We start from the raw sequence: 10,022 nt of genomic DNA on the forward strand, positions 1-10,022 counted from the left end.
AGGAAATCCCGCCCTCAGCAAGGCCTCACGGTGTCCTCCAGCGCTACCTGCGGGGCAACCAAGGAATAGGCGTGGTCGTGGCGCCTGAGGTGTGGAAGTCCTATCATCCCTGTGTTGGTTGATCTTGCCTCTGCTTCATTAACTTCCTGTCTCACGGAGCGTTCGCTCAACAAACTGAGCACCTCTGATGAGGCACGCATTCTATTTATTGTCCCGGGCGGTGGTGGCGCACGCCTTTAATCCCAGCACTCGGGAGTGTCCATAAATCCGAAGAATCCACCTTACAGATAAACCTGGGCTCATGTGTGGTTTAATCAGGGGCCAGAAGGGAATATTAGCCCGTAGTTCTCAAATTCCAGTGTGCACCTGCGTGCTTTGGGGGTCGTGTTCAAACCCAGATGTCTGGGCGCTGCCTGTAAGCTGCCTTTGACTTGTGACTTTCATGTGAAACTTAGGATGTGTGGCTCTGCTGACCGACCCACTCACACCCGGAAGCTAAGAATGTCTCCAGATAGAATCTTGGAACCTAAATAGATTCTCCTGATTGTGGGAGTCCGTTTTCAGGTTCCTCTTGGCTTTACCCAGCAGGTCTGCATAGAGAGGATGATTAGGACCACAGGCCTGAGTGCATGTGTCTGAGGTGGTCTGCTCTTGGCTGTGCTGGGGGTTGGGGGTCTTTTGCTCCACCCCTTGGCGTCCCTATAAATACCTTGGGGCAGAGACTGTCAGGGCCCATTGGAATAGGTTCCAGGCCCTCTTGAGGCTATCCTTTATTTTCTATCTGTTCATCTCCACAATCTAACTCCTTCTATCTAATATTTCCTGCTGCGTGGTGGGTAAATGCCCCCCACCCAACTCACTGTAATCTACCGACATGACGTTCCCTCCAATGTATTTGCAAACTGCTTTGGGTTATGACTTCCTTTGTTCTGGAACTAGCAAAACTTCATAAATCTCCTTGGTGTAGCAGGTTATCCAGGGAAACCTGAATCTGTGTTTCTGGGTGTGTTAGGGTTCTCTAACAGAATGGATTGATGATTGTAGAATAGAGATTTTATTAGGCTGGCTTACAGCTGTGATCTGGGTAGTCCAACAATAGCTGTCTGGTGACCAAGAAGGTGAGAATTTTGGTAGATGCTCAGTTCATGATGCTGGATGTGGCAGCTGTCCCAGTGTGGTGCTGTAGTCCTGGATGATTCCTGGAGAGCTGCTTGCTGATCATCAGTCTGCTGTAATCTCAAAGAAGTTGGTTCGGATGCTGGTAAAGGGAATGCCTCAGGAGTGGCATAAATAAACAGTCTCGCCAGAGAGGGTGAGGGCAAGCAGACAAAAATCAAAGTTCCTTTTTCTTCACATCCTTTTATCTGGGTTTCCACCAGAAGGTGTGGCCCAGATTTAGGGTGGGTCTTCCTTCTTCAAATAATCTGATTAAGAAAGATCCCTCACAGGTGTGCCCAGCAGTTTAGCTCTCAATTTATTCCAAATGCTCAGCTGACAACCAATTTTAGCCATCGTGTGGGACCATGCTCATTCATGTTTAGCTAAAGAGTAAGCTACCTTCTACTCTCTATGTCATAAAGAGGAGGGCTGCATTTGAGTCAACATCTTCCCCATTCCCAGGCAATATAGCCCTGCATGTGGCTTTAGCACCACTGACCAGTCAGAAATAGCATCATTATCCTTGTAGCTTGATACCTTAAGTGTACACCAGAGCCACCTGGAGGCATGTTAAAACAGTTTGCTGGGCCCACTTGAGTTTCTAATTTAGTGGGTCTGAGATAACACTGCTGACCCATAGCCCATACTCTGAGATCTTTAAAGGATCAATTTGTGCCAGGTAGTGGTGGCACATACCTTTAATCCCAGCAATGGGAAGACAGAGGCATACAGATCTGAGTTTAAGGCCAGCCTGGTGTACAGAGCCAGTTAGGACAGCAGCCAGGACTATACAGAGAAACCCTGTCTCAAAAAAAAAAAAAAAAGATCAATTTGCAAGAGGTGTCAGGAGGAGGCTCAGCTGGTAGGGTGATGCTTTGCATGCACAAAACGCTGGATTCTAATCCCAGGATCCCATAAGCCAGTGGTGGCCCATACCTGTAATTCCAGCAATCTGCAGAAGAGGCAGGAGGACCAGAAATTCAAAGTCGTTCTTGGCTACATAGCAAGTTGGAGGCCAGAATGGAATACATGAACATGAGGCCCTGTTTTATTGTTTTGTTTTGTTTTTTTAAATCAATTTGCAGATTGTCAACTTCCATCTGTACCGTTGGTATTTGGATGGTGCCTGGAGTCAGAGGGCTCCTTTCCACCTTCCTTTTCACAGTGACAGTCACCATTTTCCCTCATGGAGTGCTGCCCATGAATAGGTGCCAAACAGGAAGGTGCCAGGGGACAGCAGATACCCTGCAGGAGGCCCTGGAAGAGAGCGCCATCAAGAGACGAGGATAGAGATGATGTGTCTGCTTTTTTCACTGAGTGCTGCTCATGTGGTGGTGTGTGCCATTCCCCAGGAGTCTGTACCTGTGCACCTCAGTAAAGAAGGCACTGGAAGCCCAAAGTAATGATCCCATTGAAGTTCAGTTCAGTGATCCAGTGAGTTCATCGGAGTTATTTATAGGAAGGTGAGTGACCCCCAAACAGCTGCACTGCCCCAAAGCCCCACCCACTGCAGCATAGGTGCATAGATAGGAGCTCCCCACCCTTTAGTTACCCTTCCATCTACTATAGATGCTCCAGCATCTGCTAAGACAGTCTGGAGCTGGGCAGGATTGTGTGCAGCTGGGGTGAGAGTCGGGGAAACAGCTGTCATTTCAGGTGAGGGCCTGACGACCCTCCCCACACCCTCCTTCTATGAGGGCACTTTAACAGATTTGATCCAGGGAGGGCATCATGTGAGTAATTACAGATTATAGTTGGTCTCTTTTCAAGATGGCAATGAGCCGGGCAGTGGTGGCGCACGCCTTTAATCCCAGAATTTGGGAGGCAGAGGCAGGCGGAACTCTGTGAGTTCGAGGCCAGCCTGGTCTACAGAGTGAGTTCCAGGAAAGGGGAAAAGCTACACAGAGAAACCCTGTCTCGAAGGGAAAAAAAAAAAATCAAGATGGCAATGGCCCTGGCATGGCCAGAGAACTGTACTCCACAACACAGGGGCATGTTCAGCGTGAACCATCTGTCCCATTTTCTGTAGGCATGTTAGAGTTTCACAAGTCTTCTCAACAAAAAGAAGAAAATTACATCAGTCTTGATACACCATTTCATGGACACTTCGACTGATTGGCCAGGTCACAGCTTACTTAGTTCTCAAGCTTAGAAACAGAATTCAAAAGATAAGGGTAGAATTTGTCTGTCTGGCACAACCCCCACCCAACATGACCTAAACACTGAGTTGGTGAGAGAATGAGATGACTTGGTTCTCTCAGGGCAATGCCTGCATACTTACTCAGATTGAAAAATGATGTCAGACTGCTCCTGATAGAATTCAAGTCTGGCTTGGCAGACTGGTCTGCCCTCTGAGGACCAGCTTTGCCAAAGAGGTCAGCTTAGGATGCATTTTTCATAAATGAAATGACCTAAGACAGCATCCCCATAGTTTAGGTGAAATAGATTTAAAATAGTGATTATAATATAATTTTTAAAAACCATTTTGCCAATAACTTTGAGATTAAGAATTGGGGCTACATAGTTTTTTAGAAATTACTTTAGGGTGCATATATGCAAAACCACTGCAGACTATTTACTCATTTTGAGACAGGGCCTTGATGTATAGCTCAGGTGGTCTCAGACTCTCAAATCTCCTGCCTCAATCCTCTGAGTACTGGGATCAGCTGTATACTCCTATGCCAAGCTTGAAGATCATAGAAGTCAGTTCCCCCTACCCCTCTCCACTGTGACGAGTTACTGAAAATCTAACACAGTACAATTTCTTACAGTTCTAGGGGTCAGAGGTATAACACAGACCCACCTGACCAAAGTCACAGTGTGAGCAGAGGCATCTGGACAAGGGAGAAACTACTGTGTTTTGCCTTTTCCAGTTTCTTGCATCCCACAGCATACATCTCCCTCCATCTTCAAGCTAACAATGGCTTCTTTAATCTTCCTCATGATACTACCTCCAATTCTCTTCCAATAAGGATGGTTGTGGTTACACTGGGCCTGCCTAGATAATCCAAGACATATTCTTTTAAAGTTAGCTGATTAGCCTGGCCGTGGTGGCACACACCTTTAATCCCAGCACTCAGAAGGCAAAGACAGGTGGATCTCTGAGTTTGATGTCAGCCTGGGATACTGAGCAAGTTCCAGGAAAGCCAGGGCTGCACAAAGGAACTCTGTCTCAAACAAACAAACAAATAAATAAAATCAGCTGATTAGAAACTTTGATTTCCCCTTGTCAAATTCCATCATTTATTCCTCAGCTCTGGGGACTAGGGTATGGATATTTTGGGGAGACCATCATTTTGCCTATCACACCAGTATCCTACATCATCCTTATAGACACATTTCTTCACAGAGGCTAGTTTCAGGTCCTCCTGGCTTGCTTTGAATAAGCTGCAGTGTAGTCTAGTAAACATGTTCAACACTCAATAAAACAAATGCACTGCTGGGCAGTGGTATCACAAGCCTTTAATCCCAACAATTTAGAGGCAGAGGCATAGATCTCAGTGAGTTCGAGGCTAGTCTGGTATACAGAGTGAGTTCTAGGATGGTCTCACAGAGAAACTCTGTCTCGGAAAAACAAACAAAAAGCCCACACAAGCCTATAGTGTCCAACCTCGTCGAATATGTACATAGTTACAAGCCATTGGCATCACTTTCCATAGCCGATACTATGTAAATTGCCCACACCCCTGCCTTCATCTTCTTTTTTTTCTCTATGTCCCGTCATTTTAATCCTCTCACTTAAAATTACATTTGTGTGTATGCGTGTGAGTAAGCATGTCCCGGCAGGTATGTGGACATCACAGTAAACTTCTGGCAATTGAGTCTTTGCAATTAACATGTGGGACCCAAGAATTGAACTCAGGTTCCCGGGCTTTGAGGCAAATGCCTGCTGAGCTATCTTGCCAGCCCTACTCCACTCGTTTTAAATAACTGACAACTTGTGGTATTTTCCAATCCAAACGCAAGTTTTCTGGGAAGGGGAGCTAGACAAGCTAATCTGGAGCTAGCTCGCACTTCTGTTTGACTTCAAGGAGGCCCGGGGAGAGGTTTTAAAGCGCCATATCGGGCTGTACGAGGGACAAGGACCCCGGTACAGGTAAAGGAGCTAAGATGGGCTGTGGTCTCAGAGGAAAGCCCGCAAACCCTCAGCCTTCCACTCCCACGCATCAAGAGCAGCGGCTGATGGTGCGAGCCCTCACGAGATCTGCCCTCGTGCAGCACAGTTGGCGGGTGGCGGGTGGCGGGTGGCGGGTAGCCAGTAAGATTCCACACCGCTTGGTGAGATAAGCTTCCCCATTGGCTGGTCGCAGCATCCATCACAGCGGCGCAGTCTGTCATTGGCCGGCTCCAGGCAGAGGCGGAGTTCATGATCACCTGTGTGCCACATGCTCCACGTAAAAAAGGGCGCGGCGCGAGTTCTGGTGCGGCCATGGCAAGCGTGGACGAGGGTGGGCGCAGGAGACCTCGACTGGCAGCGTCGCTGCAGATCAGCCCCGGACCCTGGAGGCCCTCGGGAGGCCAGGAGTCCACGGAGGCTGGGGGCGGGGTACCTGGGACCCCTGAACCTGGGGTGGTTAGGGAGCAGGAGGCCCACGAGGAGGCCTGTAAGCCCCCGAGGGGCTCGGTCCTGCGCGCGGGGGCCGCGGGCGACTTCCCTATGGACGCCCGGGGGCTTAGCCTGCTGCCCAGGGACCCGCCCCCAGCCCAGGCGGTGGCCCTGCTCACCCAGTGTGTGTCTAACCTGGGCGTCTCTCTGACCTTCCTGGAGGACCAGACCGCAGGTGGGGCCTGGGGCAGGTGTGTGTCTGTTGTGGGGTGAAGGAATCACTAATTAATGCAGGAAGGTCAGGCTTCCTCCAGTGACCTGCTGAGCTGGCCACGATGAGCCTGGGGTCCCCCAGGTAAACCCCATTTTCAAAGGAGCGAGGTGAACAGCTTGAAAGATCTGATGCCTTCAAGGCTACAGCTGTGCAAACGTCTCCACCGGCCACTTCTGGTGAAAAGGGTTAGTTTCATGCAATCACAGTTGTCTGTGTTGGATGGAGACTGCACCTTGCTCATGGGGAGTGCCACTGTCCCAGAAAGGATTACACACACCTGAAGGAACTTAAGTGTGTTCGTATCCTTGGATCAGGTGACCCAATTCTGGGATTTTTTTTTTTTTTTTAACCTGCTCTTGGGCTGTTACACCTGAGTTGATGATGTTGAACAGAAAGAGCTTTTAACAGGAGGGGCCCTGGAAGAAAAAAATCAAAGGCTGAGTCTGGTGGCAGGCAGGAAGCTGTCCCATATGGGGTGGAGGAACTTCCTCCTAGGTTCTCCCCAAAAGTGCCTACCCTTCCTGTCATTCATGCTAGTTCTAGAAGGCTCTGTGAAAGCCAGGTTGAGTTAACAATGGGGATAGCGTGGAAAGACACACACCACCTGCTGTCTGTAGAGTTCCCACTTGGTGGGATCTGGTTGTCATCTGTTGTCAGGGGTCAAGAGGAGACTTAAGGGGGAGGAGGAGGCTAGGGTTGATAAATCCCTACTAGAAATGGTCAAGATGGGGCTGACGGCCAGGAGGCGCCTTCCTCAAGATCTCTTCCCCAGGTCCAGACTCCTCATTCTCTGTGTGTGCAGAGCTGGATGGGTTGGTCTGTCCTGCGGGAACAGGGAAAAGCAAGATGGAGGCCAAACAGCAGGCAGCGCTCTCTGCTCTTCAGTATATCCGGAAGCATCTGGAAAGACCAGGTAGCCAAGGCCTAACTGGGGTGAGCAACTATGTGTATGTGTGGTGTGTGTGTATGTGGGGTTAGGAGAATATGGTAGGGTGTGTGTGTGTGTATGTGTGGTCTGTGTGTGTGGGAGGGTGGGAGTGTATGGTAGGGTTTGTGGGCGGGTGTATGGAGGTAGGGGGTATAGGTGTGTATGTGTGTGGGGTGTAGTGTGTGTGTAGTGTGGGGTCATGGGGGATGTGTATGGTGGAGTGTATGTATGTAGTGTGGGGGGTGTGGATGTGTATGGTGGGGTATGTGTGTGTGGTGGGGTTTGGGGGTGTAGTGTGTGTGGGGATGTGGGTTTGTATGGTGGGATGGGGGTGGGGTTGTAGGTCTACAGTCCCATCGGGCATCAGCATGGAGAAATGGGCTGCCTCTGTTCTGATGTCCCAACTGGAGCTAGGGAGCGCAAGAGCAGCTGCTGGTGGATGCTCTGCCTGGAAGGTGGAGACTTTGCCTCCTCTGCTTGGCCTCCCAAAGGATGGGAAGACTCAGCATCCGTGCAACTGGCTCTTCTTGTCTCTTTCAGAGCCCCCTGTGACTCCCCGCCAGTCTCTGCTCACCTCCCTCAGCACAGGTAGGTAGGCACTTGGCTTGAACTCTGGTGTCTGGTCAGGGCAAGAGGAAAGGTCGGGGAAGCGTGACTTGTGGGTCCTGCACTGTCCTCTGGTCATTGTGCAGAGAATATCCTGACCCATGAGCAGCGCTGTGCAGCTGTGGTCAGTGCCGGCCTGGACCGACTGCTGAATGAGAGCTCACCATACCAGGCCTGTAAGGGGACAGTGGCCGCAGTCATCCTGGAGAGGGGTAGGAATCGCCCTGCCCCCACCCCAGCTCTACAAACAAGCTCAGGCTCCTGGCCTGAGTTTTCTGTCCCTTCCTGCACAGAGGTCCAAGGCACTATTGGTCACTCCAAAGAGACCTACGAGCTGGTAGCACTGGGCACAGGCAGCAGCAGCTATGCTGGCTGGCTGGAGTTCTCAGGCCGACGGCTCCATGACTGCCATGGTTTGGTCATTGCCCGCAGGGCCCTGCTGAGGTGAGGAGCAGGCAAGTGGGTTCTGTGGCAAGCTGCCTAGGACCATTACCCCACCCCCTGCCTGTCACTCCCAGGTTCTTCTTCCGGCAGCTCCTGCTGGCCACACAGGGGGGTCCCAAGGGCAAGGAGCGGTCAGTGCTGGCCCCCCAGCCTGGGCCTGGACCCCCCTTCGCACTCAAGCCTGGGGTCTTCCTGCATCTGTATGTGAGCAACACTCCCAAGGGGGCAGCCCATGACAGCTAGTACGTGTCTGAGGCTGGTAGTCCCTTGATTTCATTTTGGGGGAACCAGGGTGTAAAGAGAGTCCTGATTCTGGGCTTCTGCTCCCCTCCCCCGACCTCCACAGCTTCCCACTGGCCTCGGAAGACAGTGACCTGCACAGATCAGCCTTCCGCCTGCAGGCCCATGTCTGTGGGCAGCTGAAACCTGTATCCTATGCGGCCCCTGCCCTCCGCAATACCCACGTGGGCTGCCTTTCAGCCAGTGACAAGCTGGCACGTTGGGCTGTCCTTGGGCTGGGCGGTGGGCTGCTGGCCCACTTCCTGCCACCACTCTATGCCACCAGTCTTGTCCTAGGTGAGGGGCGCAAAGCGCTAGGGCAGAGACTGGGCTGTGAGTGGTGTGAGGATATGGTGACTCAGGCCATGTCCTGTGCCTTCTGCCCACAGCTGACCCCTGCCATGACCCTCCAACTGTGAACAGGGCCATTCATTCCCGGCCTAGACTGGACAGTGTCTTGGGATCATGTCTTCCATATCCTTATGTCCGTACCACCTTGCACCTGTTTGCTGGGCCCCTGGTGGCCCCCTCCGACCCCGAGCCCAGCACCTGCCATGGCCTGAGCCTCAACTGGAGCCTGGGGGATCCTGACATCGAAGTTGTTGATGTGGCCACCGGATGTGTGAAGACTGAGTGAGGAGGGCCCTGTGGGACTGAGCCTTAGCAGGGAGCTCCTGGGTAGGGAAGCTCATCCCCCTGTTCACAGGGTAAGAGCTCTGTGATGGCTTATGCCTCCGGTGACTCTGATAACACAGGCACTGGGTAGGAGGAGACTGTGAGTGGCATGGGCAGGCCTGCCTATTCTTTCCCAATGACCACCGCACGTCTTTTCTCAGGGCCAGCATTGGACCCCCCTCCCGCCTCTGTAAAGCGGCCTTTCTCACAGCATTCCGCCAGGTTGCCAGAGCTCTGGAGAAGCCCCAGCTCCTGTCTCTGAAGACCTATGAGGCTACCAAGGTGGACTTCCTTTCTCCCCAACCCTTCCCTCCACTCACAGCACTCTTAGCAGACAGACACCTCACTCATCCTGTCTCCTCCTCTCCACACTAGGCTGTGCCCTACAGGGAAGCTCGCCAGCATCTCTCTCTCCTGCTGGACCTGCAGGGCCTGGGGGCCTGGCCCTCAAAGCCACTGGTGGGTAAATTCAGACACTGATCCGAACTTCGAGGGACAAGGACCCTAGTGGGCTTGGACCTCTACAGTGGGAGGACCTGCTGGGGACCAAGCAAGGGGAGGTGGGAAGCATAGTGGGGGAGGGTAAAGTTCATGGCGGGGGGGCTGGCAATACCCAGTAGTTGAATAGTGGAGACTCTTGTATGTCTAGTTTGAATAAAGAAATGATCACTAGTAGTCTGTGTGTTTGGGTGTGTTGAGGTCGTGGGTCATTGTCAGGAGCCTTTCATGCCACCACAAGTGGGTGCTCAGACCCTGCCCTCCAGAACTACTCTGCCGTCATCCAGTTTGCAGACCTGAAAGTAGACTTGGAAGGGTGGGTCTGAATGCTGGCCAGGTCCAGGTGGAGCAGGAGGGCGGGCTGGGGGCACTTTCTTGTCTGTGAGGCCTGAGCCCCTTCCTTTCTAAGGCTTAGGCTTGGGGAGCTAGGAACTCATGGGTCCTGTGCTGGCTCTTGTGGTGTTTTGTGGGTCAAGTGCCCTATTGAAGGATGCAGGGTGGCAGCAGGCACCGAGAGTGCTTTCTCTGGGAACACTTGGCTGCAGATGGCCGCTGCCCACTATGGAGAAGCCAGTACTTTCCCATTGCAGGGTGGATGCTGCTTCCTCCTTTCC

General features: G+C 52.0%; 1 protein-coding gene across 1 annotated transcript; it reads left to right on the forward strand.

Moving 5' to 3' along the window:
* Nucleotides 1-5,546: 5,546 nt before the first annotated feature.
* Nucleotides 5,547-9,390, forward strand: Adad2 (adenosine deaminase domain containing 2). The gene is made up of 10 exons (XM_036186783.1): nt 5,547-5,939; nt 6,751-6,891; nt 7,447-7,494; nt 7,599-7,724; nt 7,806-7,956; nt 8,031-8,198; nt 8,303-8,532; nt 8,625-8,868; nt 9,072-9,192; nt 9,286-9,390. Exons 1-10 carry the CDS (start codon nt 5,588-5,590, stop codon nt 9,388-9,390), a joined length of 1,686 nt encoding a protein of 561 aa, XP_036042676.1. The 5' UTR covers nt 5,547-5,587.
* Nucleotides 9,391-10,022: the final 632 nt, after the last annotated feature.

This window comes from Onychomys torridus, chromosome 5, assembly GCF_903995425.1.
Source record: "Onychomys torridus chromosome 5, mOncTor1.1, whole genome shotgun sequence".
NCBI classification, from domain to species: domain Eukaryota; kingdom Metazoa; phylum Chordata; class Mammalia; order Rodentia; family Cricetidae; genus Onychomys; species Onychomys torridus.

Bases quoted from the DNA above. Each gene is read 5' to 3' on its own strand.
- Adad2 (XM_036186783.1), top strand. From the start codon at position 5,588: ATGGCAAGCGTGGACGAGGGTGGGCGCAGGAGACCTCGACTGGCAGCG. The intron at 7,957-8,030 runs GTGAGGAGCAGG...TGTCACTCCCAG, and splicing joins GCCCGCAGGGCCCTGCTGAG to GTTCTTCTTCCGGCAGCTCC. The intron at 9,193-9,285 runs GTGGACTTCCTT...TCTCCACACTAG, and splicing joins AGACCTATGAGGCTACCAAG to GCTGTGCCCTACAGGGAAGC.